The 19,837-nt window shown below is 38.3% G+C and overlaps 1 protein-coding gene across 8 annotated transcripts in view; it reads right to left on the bottom strand.

Annotated features, from left to right (window-relative positions):
• DENND2C (DENN domain containing 2C) overlaps positions 1-19,837 on the bottom strand; it is a 49,888-nt gene that overhangs the window by 17,298 nt on the left and 12,753 nt on the right. For 7 of the 8 annotated variants that reach the window (XM_006092488.3, XM_014458948.2, XM_023757030.1 and 4 more), the window contains 7 exons: positions 14,385-15,399; positions 13,714-13,850; positions 13,178-13,290; positions 12,441-12,611; positions 8,586-8,682; positions 4,969-5,013; positions 2,758-2,945 (listed from right to left, as the gene is read on the bottom strand). In XM_006092488.3, coding sequence (XP_006092550.1) covers positions 2,758-2,945; positions 4,969-5,013; positions 8,586-8,682; positions 12,441-12,611; positions 13,178-13,290; positions 13,714-13,850; positions 14,385-15,211 — 1,578 coding nt within the window. In that variant the 5' untranslated portion in view covers positions 15,212-15,399. Of the gene's footprint in view, positions 1-2,757; positions 2,946-4,964; positions 5,014-8,585; positions 8,683-12,440; positions 12,612-13,177; positions 13,291-13,713; positions 13,851-14,384; positions 15,400-19,837 lie in introns of all 8 variants that reach the window. The other variant, XM_023757029.1, reaches the window with a different exon arrangement.

Here is a 19,837-nt window from a genome sequence, read left to right as displayed (position 1 = left end):
CCTTATCTGGTTCTGAGCCGATTAATTCAGGCTGTGTTGAAAACAGGTTCAACCTCAAGATTTCTCTCTGCAAATATAAGACATCAAAAATGGTGGCGGGGGTGTGTGAAGTTCCTCTTTATGGAAAATTTGATTCCTCAAGACCATCTAGATTACATTATTTTAGACTCTAATGGTCCCATGTTACTAAGCAGGGCCATGACCCCGTGCTCTCAGGCTACACTGAGAAATTTTATTAAAAACTAAACTTATTGATTTATTTATAGTTGGGATGTTGCTGAGAATTTTTAAAAAATGAGAATCCATACAGGAAACATCTCTTAGATTCCAGTACAGTTGTTCTTCACTAGCTTTTTTAGTGAAACGTGTAACTCAAGGTTAGAAACCAAAAGTCCTAACAGGGCTGAGCAGATGACGTAAATGAGAGAAGTGCTCCAAGGAGGAAGCTGGGAGTGAGCAAACGTCCCTATTTACAGGGATCACTCCTCACCAGGGCCAGCTACTTAATCTGCAGAGCACAGTGCAAGGTGAACTGTGGGCCCCTTGTTCAAAAAGCAGTAAACATGAAACATAAAATAAAATATAAAACATTTTCTCCTGTGGTCTTTCACCCTGTGATGGGGTTTTTATTTGCTATTTAATGTCATGCTCCCTCAGTCACAAGGATCCTGGTGTCAAATGCAGACCCTCACAACCCTCACTGGCACCCAGAGGTCCTGGCCCGCAATCTGGTGCACAAGTGACCCACCAGCTGATGGGTTTCCAGATGCAGAACTGAAACTGTGTCCCAACTAGAGGTGAGGAAGCTAAGCCAGGCTTCTCCCCATCTCTCGGGCCACTGCTCCAACCCACAGCAGCGAGGCAACCCCCATGGGTTGCAGCCTCCACAGGGAGGTGTGCTTGGTCCTTGGATTGAGGGTGGTGGAAGTTCTTGCCCCACCAAGGCACCACTGAACATGCGTGGCTCTGCCAGCCCAGACAGGGAAGGTCTCGCTATGCGTTGCCTAGAGATTCTGTGGGGCAATGCTTGCCTGGTCCTGACCCTCTCCATGCCTATGCCCAAGTCCCTGCCAGGGACAGAGGGGGCAGTAGTCACTGAGTAGGGGCAGAAGGGAGGAAGTCAGACAGGGCCCAGGAAACCAGGGGGCAGGGGAGAGGACAAGTAGAGAACCATCCTGGGGAGGTGGCAAGAGGTGAGACCATGCATGAACCAAGCATTTAAGACCTAGCCTCTTGCCTCCTTGTCCCATCGGATCTCACTTCCAAAACACAAATTCAAAGACAACGTTATTAAGAATTGCAGTGGGGACTACAGAGCATTCAATCCCCAGCACAGGGCTCTTCTGAGGGAGGGGCCTCATGTGACTGTGCTGGTCACGTGCCCATGAAGTCAGCCATGGCTTACTCAGTTTCAGCCAATTTCTGCCGCTCAGGAATGTAGGCTGAGTGCGGGTAGGCTTTCCAGTTTCTCAGGAAAAAGCAGAAGCACAGGTTTTTATGTGAAATTTGACTTTTAAACATTGGCAACAAATAATTTATTGTTATTATTTTTACAAAAACACCACAAATAAAAAGAAAACCTGTAGGCTCAATTTGCTCAGAGGCCACGGTTTGCAAGCCCTGATGCAATGATTATGTTCCTCTCTTTGTATTTGCTGCCACGAAGCTCAGAGCCACATCTGGGGTCTGTGTTCTAAGCCCTGTAAGGGCAGGGACCAAGAAGATTTTTTTCATTTGTATTCCTAGCACCTAATATTGGCAAACAGTTGGTATTTAAGAAATATTTGATGAAATGAATGAATCATGTTTTGAAAAAGGCAACTAAATAATATTGTTAATAATAGCTACCAATAAAAAAAAATAACAGCTACCATTTACCAAGCGCTTACATGTGCCAGGAATGGCGCTTTGCATACATTATGTCGTTAAATCCCCACTAACGGCTAGCACCATAGTGGGCTTACTATGGGCTAGGCACTGTTCAAAGGGCCTTATATAGCTCATTGAGTCCTCACCACAGCTCAGTGGAATGGCCATTATTATGATTTCCCCCATTTTATAAATGAAGAAACCGAGGCACAGGACAATTATGTAATTGCTCAAAGTCACAGAGCTAATAAGTGGCAAATGCAGATAGCTGGTTTAGAATTCATGCTCTAAACTGCTACCCTGTTCTGCCACATTTATTATTCCTCTCAATAAGGACGAGAAAATGGAGGCTTTGTAACTTGTTAGAGGTCACTTAGTAAATAGCAGAGCAAAAAATAAAAAACAAACTTGGATAATGAGCTTTTTTCCCCCTTGAGGTGGCAGCTCATGCTTGATATAAGATGTCATCAGAGCTCAGCCTGCATGGCTCAGTGATTGAGCGTCAACCTATGAACCAGGAAGTCACGGTTCAATTCGCGGTCAGGGCACATGCCCAGTTGTGGGCTCGATCCTCATTGTGGGGCATGCAGGAGGCAGCTGATGTTTCTCATGGATTCTCTCATCATTGATGTTTCTATCTCTCTCTCCCTCTCCCTTCCTCTGTGATATCAATATCTATCTATCTATCTATCTATCCACACACACACACACACACACACACACCTACATACATACACAAAAAGATGTCATCAGTGTCATCTACCAGACCCTATAGGAAGTACAGCACACTACTAAAAGCTGACCAAGACAACAATAAACGAGAGAAGAAATAAATACATGCAGAGACACAGGAACATTCCTGAATGCCCCCTGCCTGTTTGCACCTACCTTGCCAGGGAACTGCTGAATGACCTGGGGACTGTAGCTTATTTCTGATGGTTTCTTCTGCAGAGACACTACCACAAAGAGTTCAAACAGCTGCTGCTCCTGTAATTCAATGAGGTCGCGCTCTAAGGTCTGGTAGTGGGGGTTCCTCTTGGAAGGCTGCTGCAGTTGTGCTAAGCGCTTGTGGCGATCTGCAACGACAGCACGGAGCCTTGTTTTCCTTGGAAGCCAGCTTCCCTCTAGCACCCAGAGGTCGCAACCCAATCAGGACTAATCTTCACTCAGCTGCTGCTGAACGAATGTTTACTAACCAACGTCTGTCACACAGACATACCTGTTAGGGCTATGACAGGCTTGAGGGTCAAGTGCAGATTCTCACAAGCACTTGGAGGCCCTGTGTTGGGACTGATGCTCCGTGTCCCAACTGATACTCTTATGTCCCAACACATACTCTATGTTATCCCATCTTTCATGGCCTAACACCAGGACACACGGAACATGTCAGGCAAAAGCACTGGCCTGACAAAAGATGTCACTATTGGGACCATGAAATCATTGGGGAGGAGGGAGGAGGATGATATGATAAAAGAACTGAGTCCTACAGAGGGTAAATACATGAAGTTTGATAAAATTAAAACAAAAACTATTCTCACGTGAAAGAAACTGTCCTTTTCCCTTCTCTCCTTGGCACATAGTTCTAATAATGGACATGTGCTTTTATCAATAAATGATGCTAGCCCAGCCAGCATGGCTCAGTTGAGTCGACCTATGAACCAGGAGGTCGAGGTTTAATTTCCAGTCAGGGCACATGCCAGGGTTGTGGGCTCAATGCCCAGTGTGGGGCACGCAGGAGGCAGCCGATCAATAATTCTCTGTCATCATTGATGTTTCTATATCTCTCTTTCTCTCACTTCATCTCTGAAATAAACAAATATCAATAAATGATGCTAAATGCAAGAGAAAATAATTGAAGTAGAAGATAACCATTCGCAGACTATTTCTCAAAAGAATAAAAACATACCACTTAAACAGTGCAAGCAATACCACTCAACACTGGCTAGCATTTATCCTTTATTCTCATTTATCTTTAATTCTGAACAATTTGAGATCGTGCCCCCAGGGAAAAGGTAGTACTTGCAGAGGAAATAGTCCAAGTGGCTCAGAGACTTGCTTATGTGTCATTCTGCGCCAACGATGGAAAGACTCATCCTCTGACTAATCATTTTGATTTTTAAAAAAATATATGATGCATTATGCCCCCAAAAGAGTTACACTATGGATCAAAAATACATCTAGGAGTGACTTCCCAGAATTATCTAGTACTTTTTTTTATCTAGGAAAAATTTTACTTATCCCAAAGGGTTCACTTCAAGTCAAGAAAATTTTAGGTCCTATTTCTCAGTATCAACAGCACTAAATTAGTCATCTGTGCACATCCAGGCTGAACCTGATGCTGACTTAAGTTTCACCTTCAGGCTGCAGAATCAAACACCTGAACCAATTCAGGCCAGTGGAGGGAGCACCTGATTGTTAATCATAAGATCAGCGTATCAGACTTGGAACTGTCCTGCACGCAGCTTTGATTATTCATGTCTCCTACTTTCTCCATGCCTTGTTTGCCAATCAGTTAAACAGGAACTGAAAAACTTCCGGTGAGAATCCATTAAATGAAGGGTATCGAGCACCATGAAGCATAAGAACAAATATAGCAAAACTGCATGGCATATTCTATAGTCTAACAAAAAATAAATGGCACAATAATTTGGAATATAAATGCCTATGAAGAAGAGAGAGATCAATGTTTTCTGTCTCAGTGTCAGAGATATCAAAGTCACTTAATTACACTTGAGCGACTATGAAAAATCTGATATTGAGTGACAAGTATTTGTCTCAGCGGATGATTCACACATACCCTATTTTGGCTGCTGGGAAATGTCTACACATTTGTCTGGACACGCAGCTCTGCCACTCCCCTAAGAACATTCCATCTTAGAACCATGAGGGTTTGCCTCACTCCACTCCGGGAGATGTTTAATGCTGTCAGACATCTGACAGTGTGCTGCTTAGTTCGCCAAATCTCAAGAAGCTCTTATAATGAAATCTCCTACAATATGACACTTCTTGTGGGAAAACATGCTTAATCACACAGGCAGGTGCCACCCCACCTATACCGTGATCATCACGAGAAAGGGAGCAGCCCATTGACTCACTCACTCTTTGGCAGATACTCGGCATCACTTTCGTTCCCACTGGTTTCACCTGAAAAGAGAGAAGTAGTTTCCATTTGCATTGTCCAACGGTAGGAAGTACACGAGGATGAAAACAATATGAAACCTCCACAGACCTGGAGGTTTGGCGTCAGGAAAAATGAGCCTGTCTCCAACCATTTAGTTACATCAGGGCAGGACAGTCACAAGAAAATGAAAAGCCGAGAGGAGACTCTATTCCATCTTCTTCCCACTCCCTCCCTTCCTGATCCTAGAAATTAACAGCAGTTCAGACTAGCCTTAAGAAGTCTAGTTTGGAGTCTATTTCTACATCCATATCCTTATCTTTAAATTCTCGAATAAAGTATCCAAGGTTGAACACCAACCTGACTAAACAAAAATCTCAACACAGAACAAACTATGAATTTAAAATCATGGAAAATGTTGGGGCAAGGGGGGTTACCAAATAAGTTTATGAAGTAACAATCTCTCTTTTCGACACCTCTAAGCGAACTCTAGGCCAAACTGAACTCTTCTATTCGGAATTCTGCTTTAAGCTGCTCTTATTTTTCCCAAACAAATTTTAAGTTTCTTGAGAATAAGGGCTATACTTTCACAAGAGAGTGTTTTACAAGTGAACAAAAAATGTCTAGATTAAATCTGAAAAGTTAGGGCAAAAATAAAGTGTAAAGAAAGGGGAAAACTTTAAATATATCAGGAAAAACAAGGCCCAGGGACATAAGAGATGTTACAAAAAAATTAGCTATTTAAATATTGGGTACCACATATGTTTGTAACTTCAAATTAACCACCATGACAAAAAGTATACTGGAGCTATAAAACACTGTTCGGTACGAAGGAACAACTGCTGTCAGCTCCTGAGTCCTTAGCTGCAGGCACCTTCGTGGAGCCTAGGAAGTTTAAGGAAAAAAAGAAAAGAAAGGGAAAAGGGAGGAGAGGTAATATAACTGAAAAAGACCTTATAATACATTCACATCTATGGTTTTGTGACTTGCACTCTGGGACACTAAATGAAGGTTAAGGTTAAGGGGTATATAAGCCACCAAGAAAATCTACGCAGAATCTATAGGGATCAAAAAAGTACTAGGTTGTTTCTTTTTACATGTGACTTTAACACAGAAAACTGTAATGACAGAACTGAAGAATGGCACTAAATCATTCTAAATGTTTAGGTTGAAATAGATTCAGTACAGCTTAGCATGTACTGACACAGTAGGTAAATATAATTATTTGGTTCTACTAGACATTGTTGATAAGCAGACAAAAGCATAAGAAGGAAAACAAAAATCTGAGAACAGTGACCATAGAACCAGGAGATCCTCAGGCCTGAGAGAAAGCCCCCTGGCCTGCTGGAGAAGTTAGTCATGGAGACTGGGTAAATGCATGTTGTCTCATGGATAATAAAGACCATTACAAACTTTTGAACAATAATAGATACAGAGGCAGAGCTGCCTCAAACTGATTGTCAAACTGCAGTGGGAAGGCCAGAGAGGGTTGGGGGGCAGAAGGGAGGGGAGTAAGAGATCAACTGAAGGACTTGTATGCATACATATAAGCATAACTAATGGACATAAGACACTGGGGGGTAAGGGAGGGCAGGGATTGTCAAGGGCGGGGGGTGGGGGAAGGACACATATGTAATACCCTTTGTAATACTTATTATAATATTTTTTTTAAAAAAGAATAAAAAAAATAAAAATAAAAATAAAAAAACAAGACCCATATAAATGCATGTTGTCTTTGAGGCACACAAATGAAAAACAGTCTTGTAGGAAAGGGTTACAACTTAAGGACTGCGTTTTGTGTGTGTGTGCTAGAAGTTGGCAATTCAGGCTGCTGAATTTTTTTCCTTTTCAGTAATGATGCAGTGAAAAAAGAATTTGTCTCTTCAAAAAACTGTTTCACAGCCGAATTTACTAAAATGTTCCTAATCCATAAGGCATAAAGCATTTGAATAAGAGATCAGTATTAACCTACTGAGGGTGCCATATCTGGAGAGTATAGTTATCAATAGAACGCTGTTCATCTGGGGAAATGATAATGTTCTTTAGAATTTGTCCTGGTCCCAGTGTCCTGATATTGTACATAATTTGCAACTTATAATTTAGTCCTTGTCAACAACAGTGAGAGGGCTGTTTAGAAAACGAATGATAATATATTTGAAAGGATCCAGCATAATATCTGGCATCAGTTTTCATCTTCTGTATCTAGTTCTGGGTTATACAAATTAAAAGCCTTTGGCCATATCCTTAGTGAAGATAAGGAAACATGGAGAGGAGACAGTGAAACTGCTAAAAATCAAAGTTGGTGAGAAAAACTGAGAGTAACTGTTGGTGACGGAAAAGGGTAAGACCTTGTGGTTCCGTGTTCCTTGACTTAAAACGACATTTCCTCCTCTGTTTCTTAGTCTGTACAATTAGGATAGTCCCTATCTCCTAATGTGGTCATATGTTACACACGAGGTAAGTACGTAAAGAAACTATTGCTTCATCCAGTGATGTTAGCTATTATTAATAATAATCATAAGTATTTCTTCTGTAGAAGACTGAAACGTCTTTTACTAATTGCTTTTGAGAATATAAAAACTGACATGGTGACCAGTTGATTTTAATCATTGCAGAGTAAGAAGAAAGAGTCTTGAATTGTAACACAAAGAATTTCACTTTCAGATAGTAATTGTTAGAAGGTAGAATAGATTTAAAGGAAATTTAAAAATTTTTGTCTTTGGAAGTCTGCAAAACTATAAAATATACTCTTCTGGTATGATTTGGTTGTTGTTTTTCACTTATGAATCTCACAGACAAAAACTACTAAATCCTGCATATTCTTTGCCAGATAACCAAGTTAAAAATGTTTTTTAAAATATATTTTATTGATTTTTTACAGAGAGGAAGGGAGAGAGATAGAGAGTTAGAAACATTGATGAGAGAGAAACATTGATCAGCTGCCTCCTACACACCTCCTACTGGGGATGTGCCTGCAACCAAGGTACATGCCCTTGACCGGAATCGAACCTGGGACCTTTTAGTCCGTAAGCCGACGCTCTATCCACTGAGCCAAACTGGTTAGGGCAAGTTAAAGAACCTTGCATAAGTTTTAAAGAAAATTCTAATAATTTACTCTGGATGTTGAAAGCTTCTTAATTAGAACAATGTAAGTTTTATCTAGGCATCTGAAGGATAAAACTATGGAACTTATAAGATGACTGACTACAAGTTGAGTACCACATACTTTCAGTAAATATATACCTAGTAATATTTTCATTTCTCCACTGAAAGAGTCTATACTGATAAATGACTATAAATGAAAGTAGGACTACAAAAGAATGATGAAATTTACCTATGAAAATTAATCTCATTGGTTTATATGTATATATTTTTTATTTATTTAATTATCTATTTATTTACTTATTACTTGATAAAGAACTAAATAAGAGGAGCTTGAGGAAGAATAAGAAATAGTCCCTTATCCTAAATAAGTTTTATATTTAAGTGGGATAGATAGGAAAGTAAACCAAAAATTATAATTCACATCAACCATTAAGTTATATAATGATTCTCTCCTCATATGCTGATAGCTATGGACAGCTGGAACAATTCTTACCTTTAGAAGGAGGTATGTCTTTTCCAGTGTACGGATGTAACTTTACTCTCTTTTTCCCTCTCTTTGATTCAAATATGTCATCTATTCTCAATACAAACTGAAAAAGACCAGAAAAGTACAAGTTAAAACCAACACCAACAAGTTTGCAGCCTAGTATCAATTTGAGATTCACATTGAGAAAAAGGTCCATTTTCTAAATGAAACTTACATTTCTCAATTTTGAATCTAAGATGATCTTTTAAAAGATATATTTTTTTATTGATTTCAGAGAGGAAGGGAGAGGGAGAGAGATAGAAACATCGATGATGAAAGAGAGTCATTGATTGGCTGCCTCCTGCATGCCCCACATTGGGGATCGAGCCCGCAACCCGGTCATGTGCCCTTGACCAGAATCGAACCCAGGACCCTTCAGTCTGCAGGACAACGCTCTATCCACTGAGCCAAACCAGCCAGGGCTAAAATGATCTTTACTAAGATAGTACGTTGCTCTAAACAAAGTCCATGTTACGTGGGTAAAAGAAGGGGAATCCTTTCCAGAAGAACCCAGCACAGGCTCTTGGAGAGATTCCTTGTCATTCCGTGTCACGACATGCAGGAAATCTAGATACTGCACCTAATAGGGTGACCAAGCATTTACTATCAGACTCAAGTTTTTGCCTGCCCAGAGTAGGAAGTGGAATACTTACTCACTTGGAAGGCAGGGTGGGGCTCAGTTATTTTTGCTCCCAGGAATTTTTAATAATGAGAGGATAAATCATACATAGAAAGTTTTTGTCAAAGGGAATACTCTATCTCTTTACTACTAGAAGCACTAATATTACAATTTATTTTCGAAACATCATAAAATTAGGAGACTCTCAAATATGCTCGAGTACAATAACTATGCTCCATTTAATAAACATTATTCATCAGAATGATTTCTTTGCTGCTGGGAGGAGTATATGAAAGACAGAGACAGAGAAAGACATATACACAGACTGGGCTTAAAAGAAGAGAGCCTGGCCAGTGTGGCTCAGTGATTGAGTGTCAACCTATGAACCAGGAGGTCTCAGTTTGATTCTGGGTCAGGGCACATGCCCAGGTTGTGGGCTTGATCCCCAGTAGGGGGCATGCAGGAGGCAGCCAATCAATGATTCTTTCTCATCATTGATGTTTCTCTCTCTTTTCCTCTTTGAAATCAATAAAAATATATTTTTTTAAAAAGGAAAGAATTAAAGCTGATCAACAGCCACTTTAAAAAAGGAAGAAGTGATTAGTTTTTTTCACGTATCTTTTACTTAAAATTCCAAGCTTTTTCTTAACTATTAATTCTGATTTAACATATTTAATGCTCAGAATTACAATTGTTAGGAACATTATATAAAATAACCAACAAAGTTGGAGAAAAACACTCTTGTTTTCTCTTTTGTCCTTGTTTCTCCAGTGATGTTGGCAATCCATAGGCAGTGAATGAGTCCAGAGTAAAAAATAACATGTGAGAAACATGTGCTTCCAATATGCAGATTATCCCCACATTTTTGGATGAGTTTGTTCTTTTAAAGATTTTTTTGTGGCTTCCATGCAAGTGAAAAATTACCAATGTCCTTAAATATTAGCATTATGAAAAACAAATAAAAGAATCCAATGTAAAAAGGTACTGTTAGGGGCTATGGAATGATATATGAGAGCAAACACATATTTTTGGTTGCAAATGAACAAAACTAGCATACATTTTTTAAATTAAACTTACCTGGGTGACATTGGTCAATATGAGCATAACTACTATAAATATTAATGTGCATTTGAAAAGTATACTCCAAAGTATACTCAATTATTATAAAGGAAAGGGAACAATCTGTCCTAGAAAGATGAGGTAAAGTAATAAAAGTTAAATTTGGTTATGAGCTAGGAAGAAGAGCCTACTTTTATCTTCTAATTGTAGGAAATACTGTGGAACAGCCTTCCTAAGAAATGATGGGAACCACATTGTTGTACACATGTGACACAAACATTAGGGAATCTACTCTAGCAAACCAGGCTTCCACAGGAGGGTAAGAAAGGAAGGGTGGGGAAGAGCCATATGGACTAGATCAGTGATTTTCAAACTATGAAACCAGTTTCTCTTCCAGGGATAGCTCCAGTCATCAAAGGGGAAATAAATGAAAACGGCTTTCGTGTGGAATATTGTTCCGAAAGATACTCCAAAACCAAAATTTGTATTGCGAATGGAACATCCGAAAAGCATGTAATTCAAGGAGGAACACAGGTAGAAATGCTAACAGTCTGTTCCTGCCTGATAATCAAGAGTTCCTCATCCTCCTCCTCCCACCCCATAATTCTAAAAAACAAACAAACAAACAAAAACCCCTCCAAAACCTTTGGGAAATATTAGAAAAGGAAAAGTTGGATCCTATCACCTATAATCAGAAAGAGAACATACTTCAAGCAGTCAGGAGATCCACAGTACAGAAAATAGAGGCATGAAGTCTAAAGCACTCAAATCTCCTCGGGTCTCATTAGACTCTACAATCCATAATTCCTAAGTATTTGTTCATGCCGTCCCAAAAACCACATCTTAAATGAAGTCTCTATTGTGTTTGTGTTCTGGCCCCTGGGAACACACGATGAGTTATTTCTGGGCCATGTGGGAAGCGGCTTCGTTGTGCCAGCGTGGTCTATCGAAGGGGAGAAAGGCTGCTGAAGGCCTGGTTAATTCTTTAAACCTCTGGTTTTTAACTCTTCCTCATCATTCATAGGAGAATAAACAGCTAAGGATTTTTTTTTCACTGAGAGAGATATGTTTAGTGCATTTTAGAAACTGTGTCTTTAACTTTTCACATATTAAAGTGGGAGGGGCAGGAAATAGATCAGAAGAATTAAAGTAATTATGGAACAGAGTATTTCCCAAGGAGCCAATCAGTTACTAAACCAAGAAACAGCTGTGACTTCTGTTTAGTGTTAAAATCAGGTACAAAAACTGTGCTAAACGAATGGGATTAAGGAAAGGAGTACTATTTAAATGACTGGATTTTTTTCATTTCTTAACAGTAATCCTGAAGACATTCTGAATTACAGAAGAACAAAGTATCATAAAGAGTTTGAAAATATTTTCATGTAATTTATTAAGTGTCTCTCCTAAAATATATATATTTGTCTACAAATAATCCCAATTTCTTCATTTTGGTTCCATTGGCTCTGGTTGAGATGACTACAGACTTATTGACTTTTCTCCTTGAGAAAGAAGTAGTTTATTTAATATAATTGCTGAAAATTTCTATTCCCAAGTAATAGACAAATTTCTTTTTTTCTTCCTCTGAATGGAAATATTTGTCCCAAATTTAATGGCCTATACTTTGTAATTACTGAAAATCTAAACTTGCACACAAAACTGAATTCACTTTGGCAATAATGTAAGTGAGTGAGAAGACCGAAGACAGCTTAATAAAATGTTCTTATATATGATATTCTAGTGCTTCCCTGACCCAAGCAGTTGACTGCAATGAGAACTAAGGTAGCTGAAGTGAAGCCCTCCATCTAAAGCAGCGGTTCTCAACCTGTGGGTCGCGACCCCTTTGGCAGTTGAACGACCCTTTCACAGGGGTCGCCTAAGACCATCCTGCATATCAGATATTTACATTACAATTCATAACAGTAGCAAAATTACAGTTATGAAGTAGCAACGAAAATAATTTTATGGTTGGGGGTCACCACAACATGAGGAACTGTATTAAAGGGTCGCGGCATTAGGAAGGTTGAGAGCCACTGTAATTCCAGTGGGTCAGTTCTAACCCATTATTTATATCCATCTAAAGTTTATTTATTCTCATTTTCTTACAATAAATGCTGAAATAAGAGTCAAAGAAAGAAAATCCTTACCCTTGGAACATTTTTTCTTTTCCTGCTTGCAACTTCTCCAGCTCGGAAGAGCTTCCATTCAGTTAAAGTGACAGGCAAAGTGGTATCCTTTGTGAACTTTGACCTTAAATAAGCTTGCGAGTTCTTCAGTTCCATGGTCTTCCGGTGAAGGAATGGAGGTTTGGGAGGAAGCTAAAACAGGAGAAGATGTAGTGTGGTAAGGGTAAGATCATCTAGTTAATGTCTGTGTTCTAAAATTCAAAGCTACCCCAGAAAAATATTTATCTTTTCTTTAAAATCATCTTACATGAGGATACCGTAATTTCTTTTTCATCAAGCTTCTAATCCAAAGTTGTTCTACTACATTGTAATCCAATTCCCAGAAAACCATGGCTCAGAGTCCTCACTGACTCAAGGCAGCCTTTGCTTCCAGGAGTGGTGAAGGTTTTCAGGGACCAGACTTCCTGTGACTAATAGGGAGCTGTGGTAACTAACTATAGGGAACTGCAAAGTTCATGGCCTGTCTAAAGGTGCTTACATTCAATTTTTTTAAAGTGCTAAACAACAAACAAACAACCCCTCCAACCAAAGAAAAAAAAAATCTGTATGCTACCCCCAAAACAAAGAATAAAAAAACCCACCATTACAAAACAACCCCATATTTTAATGCCTCTCAGTTTTGGCCCTAGTTAAACCATTTCAACCTTTTTCTAGGTAACAAGATGTAATGTTTTCTTATGCTAATTCTCTGGTTATACCTTGGGTGTTTTGAAGGCACTTTTGGGGGGTGGAAGCTTCCATGCTGAAGGGGATCTCCACATGGGAAAAGACTGCAATGGAATAGCTTCATATGGATTTTCTTTGGTGGGATCTTGAAAAACAACAAAAAAATAAGTTTAGAGGAATGTAACTAAATGAAAACAAAGTGACCACAGCTAGGAAAAGACATATTTTTAAAAAGTATGTTCAGCTTTCTATTCCCCGTTGCTGGAGGGAGGGAGGTCTCAAAATTAATGGCACTTTAAGCTTATAAACTACTCAGGTGTCCAAGCAAGCTAAAAAATATTCTCAAAATACGGTACTAGAAACATCTACTTCTGCACTGAGCAGTCCACTACACTAGCTGTATATTCCATTAAAGAATAAAAGAATTTATACAACAAAGGTTTCCATATTAAAAAGAAAAATCTAGAGCAAGATATGCTTGATTGTAAAAGAAAACACCATCCTATAGTTAAGGGCTCCAAGAAATACATACTCATTCAATTGAATTGCAAAGTTTGTGGACACCTACATATGATATCCTCATAGATATTGTCCTCAGACTGTGTGTAATAAAGTGCTGAGCCAGAATTTCTTCCAAGTTCTTCATGCATCTTCTGTGTGTTCCGATTTCGGAAGTGCTGAATGTCTTCAAATTCAAAGGATTTCCTTAAGAAAGGAGATATATGTTCAAGTTCTATCTTTTAAAACTCTAGTCTTCTTTAAATTGGTATGACAGACAAAAATCGGTAAGTAAAAGACTTATGTGCAAAATTGTAAAGGTGTTTTATCAGATATCTAAGAGTAAACTAGGCTAATACCCTATATGCACAATGAGAAAATTGGAGGCTTTTAGCCGATTTCTATTCATGTTCTTCATTGGGTACCTTTTTTAAATTCATTCTCTAATAAAAAGGGAGACTAGGGCCAGCATGCTCTAAATGAAGTAGAAGACTGTACCTGCTTCCCTACACATGCTTGAAGACAGAAAATGGAAGTTTTTCTGATGCTCCTATGTCAGTAGATTGTGTTAGTTATTGGGCATGCTTCTACTATTTCCTCGTGTACGTACTTTCCCCTCGGGTTAATCAACATCTGTACAATCAAATTAGGGGAATGGAAACTGTTTGAAAAGAAAAAAGGAACTCCAGGGTCCAGTAAGGAAAATATTTACAAATCATTACCTATTGAATAAAAACATACCTTTTAGATCTCCCTCTGATTTTCCCCCCATATTTCTTTGGTTCAGGTTCCTGAGAAGAGGCCAAATAAGACTCTGCACAAGAATTATTTTCACAGTGTTTTCTGTCACAGTTTCTTTCTTTACATGGCATAACACCAGATTCAGACAAATATCTGAATGTCCTACGAGGTTTTGGCAAAGGATTTATAGAAGGTCCACATTCTTGTCCTTCCGGTTCAGAATAGATATTTTCCAAGCTCTTGGTTACTCCATAGGAACTCTCCAGAACTCTGAAATTCAGTTCCTTTTCTGAAGAGACACAATGTTCTAGAGCCAAATTGAGGACTTTATCTGGGGGAAGTGCCTGGATTTTCTTCCACAGTATCTGTGAGGTATAGAAATTTCCTGGAGGTAATGAAGTCTCTGGATCCAAAGCAACTTCTTTCCAGCTTTCAATTTGTTTGACCCGAGAACATACCCAGTTGGATTCTGATTCACTTTTAAAGAAGTGAGTATCGTTGCATTCACGTTTCTCACTTTCATCCTCACTTTGATCCCGGCTTTTGGCATCTTCATTAACATCTAGACCAATGTTTTGAGAGTTGGTTGCATCCAACTTTTTGCTCTTTCCCTCAGCAACACGATTCTTCTTAAGAAGAATCTCCTGATGATAGTTACTATATTTCGTTCCAAAGTCCTTCTGGTGCCACTTATCTGGATTAGATATACCATTAGTCCGTCCTTCCCACTGAGAAATTTTTTGTTTGATGTTTTTGCAGTGGCTTCTTGACAGTGTCTGAACAGCAGAACGAGAAAAACCAACATCCATGTTCCCAGTTGGGTGCATACCAAAGTGATGAATTTTACTGCGGTTCCATTACGTGTAACTAGGAAATTCTGTGTTCTTTATCCTGTCAGTTAGAATCCAAATAATTCCAGTATTTTTCTTTCATCTTTAACTTGGAAATTTCTTTATAAAATTTTTTAAATCATTGAACCTTGTTGAAGATGGCTGCAACTTTATTTTGGATAATCCTATTAACATAAGAAAAGAATATGTTAACAGTTTTATAATTTTTAAAAAATATATTTTTGTTGAATTCAGAGAGGAAGGGAGAGGGAGAGAGAGACAGAAACATCAATGATGAGAGAATCATGGATCGACTGCCTCCCGCATGCCCCCCCAACTGGAGATCAAGCCTGCAACCCCGGCACCTGCCCTGACCGAGAATCAACTGTGATCTCCTAGCTCACAGGTTTACACTCAACCACTGAGCAACACCGGCTGGGCTATAATATCTTAAACATCTCTAAAACATTGCCCACCTATCTCTAAGTAATTCATTTATATTGAGTCTATAAAAACATACCTGTTGTCCATTAAGTAATTCAACTCTATAAAGGCATTCTGAAAATATTACTTGTAGTATTTCTCAAATTGTCAGTTTTTATGTCCTGCCATATTTAATTTCCTAAAGTTTGGCAGAATGAGATTTTGTAAGAGATTATACATAGTAGTACACAATATTATTTTATAATAAATTAACTCTTTACAAAACCTCCTCTTAATGAAACAAGGACCTACAGAGTATTATAAAAAGCATACATAACAGAAATACATCTCAAAAAACCAAAGGTTTATGTATATGTCCAAAGGAAGAACCAGCTAGTCTAGAAAAACACCAATAGCTAATTTATTCCTCCTATCCTATTTTGAGAAATAGTATTAGCCCATCACATACCCTATTTCAACATTTTTATTAGCAGCAGAGGACCCAATACACACAGTGCTAAAGACAATCCAAGGTACCATTAACTATCTCTTGCTTTAAAATGTAATAACCTATTATGTCACTGACTGAAATTTCCACATCTCTGCCACCACACCCTTGACCCAAATCAGCAAAAATACAGTTATTGTCACATTCCTTCCTTTCACATAAAGGCTTCACTCATAGAGGCCCATAAACTGTTTCCTCAAATACAAAATTTGGCAGAGAATTTTTCCTATCAACTGAGTAAAGACCTGATCTCAAGTTCTACTGCATGTGGGTTATAAATAGAAACTGATTCAAAACTTCCTGAGGCCAGGGTCATCCTTCCTTGAGCTTTGTCTGTGTGGCCTTGATTAACAGGCAGGAAAATATCTTGGCCCAGCTCTGTCAGTGTAGCTGACCCAACTGATACACACACAATGCACACTCAAAATGTATTCTAGGAAGAGCAGGACTTGCATCAGCTTTCATTTCAACTGCTCCTGTGGGTTTGTAGGAAAACCAGCTTTGTCAGCAAATAAATTTTGATGAGGGTCTGATGCAAAGAAAATCTTTCTAAAAAACCCTCCTGTAAAAAGTGGAAGACAGGGACACAGCAGACAATTATTGTCCCAAAGCCCCATCCCAAATACCATCACATTGGAGATTAGGGCTTAAGCCTATGATTTTGGGAGGAATACAAAAATTCAGTGTGACACACCATTTGGTTAGTTATGGGAATAACTCATAGGGTCACAAAGCTGTGGCAAATAGAACCTCCAGGAGTACCCATCAGAATCAGTGAATAGCAAAGAAGAATTACAATCATTTGGAAGTTTTTAAAATAATTGGATAACCAACCATGTAACATAATCACAAAGTTAGCATTATTCAGAGTCTTTGGTTTATGCCTCAAAATTCTGAAAATAATCTGCATTAAATCAACTATTATTTTTCATTAAAAACAATTCCCATGACAGATCTCAACAGAGTTGTAGAACTGTTAAAAAATTCAATTTTTTTGAAGAATAGTATTTCTTGCTTTGCAATTAGGCACAATAACTGCTTGAGAAGTTTATAATGTCTATTACTGGTAATATTGTGGGGTTTTTTTTTTAAGTTTCTTTGCTATTTGGGGAATCACTTTTAGTTACCTGTAAGGTGGTTTCCTCTGATAGGAGTGAGATAAAAGACTGATATCCTGTATGTGCTTGCTTTGAAGATTTGTTATTCAAGAAACAGGCAAGATAATAAAAGTTTAAAAGATAGAAGCCAATTTGACATTTGCTTTTTCCCCCTCTTTTGCTTTGTTCCTTTATCATTTGCTTTAAAATAATTTTAGCTAAATTCAATGAGGAATTTCATTCAAGATTTATTCCTGTGGGTTTTATTAAAAAGTTTATCCAGAGGCTTTACAAATGACATACTATAGTAATATTTTAATTAAATATACTTCATAAAAAAGCAAATAATGTGAGCAGTTCAAATTTCTACCCATCTTCCTGAGCAGATTTTATTATTTTCAATTTTTCTCTAACACATCTTAGCATCCTCTTCTGTAAAAAGTACATTTTGAGACTTTGGTTTATTTTAGGTCCTTCAAGACAGCATCACAGAGGCATGTACTTCTATGGGCTATTAATGCTACTTCTTTTCAATTTCATCCCTGAGTGTCTTCTTTTTCTAAGTATACTTAGCAGGAATGACTCCAGAATATTAAGATTCTTGAGATCATGGAAAAAGTATACAGAAATATTTAAGGAGAACTCAAAATTGGAAGACAATTATAGGATTATTAATAGGTGTAATGGGAGCACACAGAAGTGAACTCTGGGTAAAGGACTAAGGAAGGTTTCACAGAAAACTTTGAACTGGTCTTGAAAGTACACTGTGTGTTCCTGAACTAATTAATAGTAGCTATCACTTACTGATCAGGTTTTATATGCCTGGAACTGTCTTAAACACTCTATTTACATAATTTCGTATTTAACCCTCAACAACCACATAGAATAAATAAATACCTCTGTTTCTGTGGCAATGAGTGCTAAGACATGTATCAGTTACTTAACCTCTTTGTGCCTTGTTTGTTCATCTGTAAAATGAGAATGACAATAGTGTTCACCTCATGGGCTGTTACAGGTATTAGATGGGTTAATATTGGTAAAGTGAGTGGCTCACGGTAATTGCTCAGTAAGCATGATCACTTCCAGAGAACCTCTTGGCGGGGGGTGGGTAGAACTGTAATGATCAAGATTGATTAGAATCTTGGCATATGGTGGAAAGAGCGCTATCCACTGGGATATTTAAAATGGTGATGGATTTGCATAGGTGATTTCAAGAGCTCTAGTCTGCAGATAACTGCCCTTTTGGGGTGGACTGGGATGAACACCTCACTGCTGTAGCGTATCTGCACCTGACTCAAGTCTCAGAGGGATGGGAGCCAGGGAATATTCCAACAAATGCTCATTATATAGATAAGGATCATTTTATAGATAAGGAAGCAGGCTAAGAAGGATTAAGTAATTTGACTACAGTTACACAGCCAAGAAACAAATCTGGTGGTATTTGAACTCTGTGTAACTCTAATCTAGTTTTAAACTACTAGCTGATGCAAATTATTTGGTGTTGGAATGTAGCATGTCAGCAAGGCAAGTTGCAGGAGTCAAAGCTGAAATCAGAGGGTGTTCCAGCTAGTAATCTAGCTTATTTATTTATTATTATTTTTTGCTTTTTTTTAGTAATCTAGTTTAGAGACAACCTAGGTATGGTTACTATATATGGTACCATATGGGCCGTGTGGGCCACTGGCGAAACAGGCCTTAAATAAAGTACAAAAGCAACTAACTTCCCAGACAAACTTCTTATATTATTAAGTGAGCCAAGTTTATATCACAATTTATAGAAAAAAAATCCAAATTTCCTAGGAATGTGGCAGCAGACTCTTCAGCAGAGACCAATGTAGACTTGGAAATTAGATGCACAGAGTGCTTCATGTGCTAAAAATTCTCATCTGATTTCTATATTGAATACAGGGACCAAGCTCCCAGCAACTCATGCCTTATCATACATGTCTCCTTTGTAAACCTAGACATTTCTTTGGGATGCACATTTGATGCTTTATGTGAAAGGTATAAAAATGTTTCATTAATAAGACAGAGATGTAGCAAAACAGATATAAAATCTTTTTGTTCTGGCCCTAGCTGGTTAGGCTCAGGAGGCAACCAATTTTTCTCTTTCTGTCTCTCCCCTTCCCTTCTACTCTCTCTAAAAATTAATGAAAAAATCAATTTTGGGGTGAGAATTAACAACAACAAAAAAATCTTATTGTTCTGGCCAAAGAGGAAAAGAATGGTTTAATTTGCACAGTGGGCACTCTTACAGTCAAATTTAGATAATGAATGTCTAGTTGATCCATCAGATGATAATTATCCACATTGTTCAAATCTCTAAAATTCTGCTGATTGTTCAACCCTGAAGTCAGTTGGTGTCTAAATCACCTGCTTTCTGCTAAGTATTCCCCCTTAGCTATGGTTTCACTTGCCATGGTTTCAGTTACCTACTGTCAACTGCCATCTGAAAATATGCAATGGAAAATTCCAGAAATAAACAAGTCAAACCTTTAAAATTGCAAACTGTTCTGAGAGGTGTGATGAAATCTCATGCCACCCCTTCTGTCCTGCCTGTGACGTGATTTATCCCTTCAGCCAGCATATCTATAC

Source organism: Myotis lucifugus, unplaced genomic scaffold, assembly GCF_000147115.1.
Source record: "Myotis lucifugus unplaced genomic scaffold, Myoluc2.0 scaffold_101, whole genome shotgun sequence".
In the NCBI taxonomy this organism is placed as follows: Eukaryota; Metazoa; Chordata; class Mammalia; order Chiroptera; family Vespertilionidae; genus Myotis; species Myotis lucifugus.
Note: the sequence above shows the minus strand (reverse complement) of the source record. Positions and strands in the feature narration are given on the sequence as shown.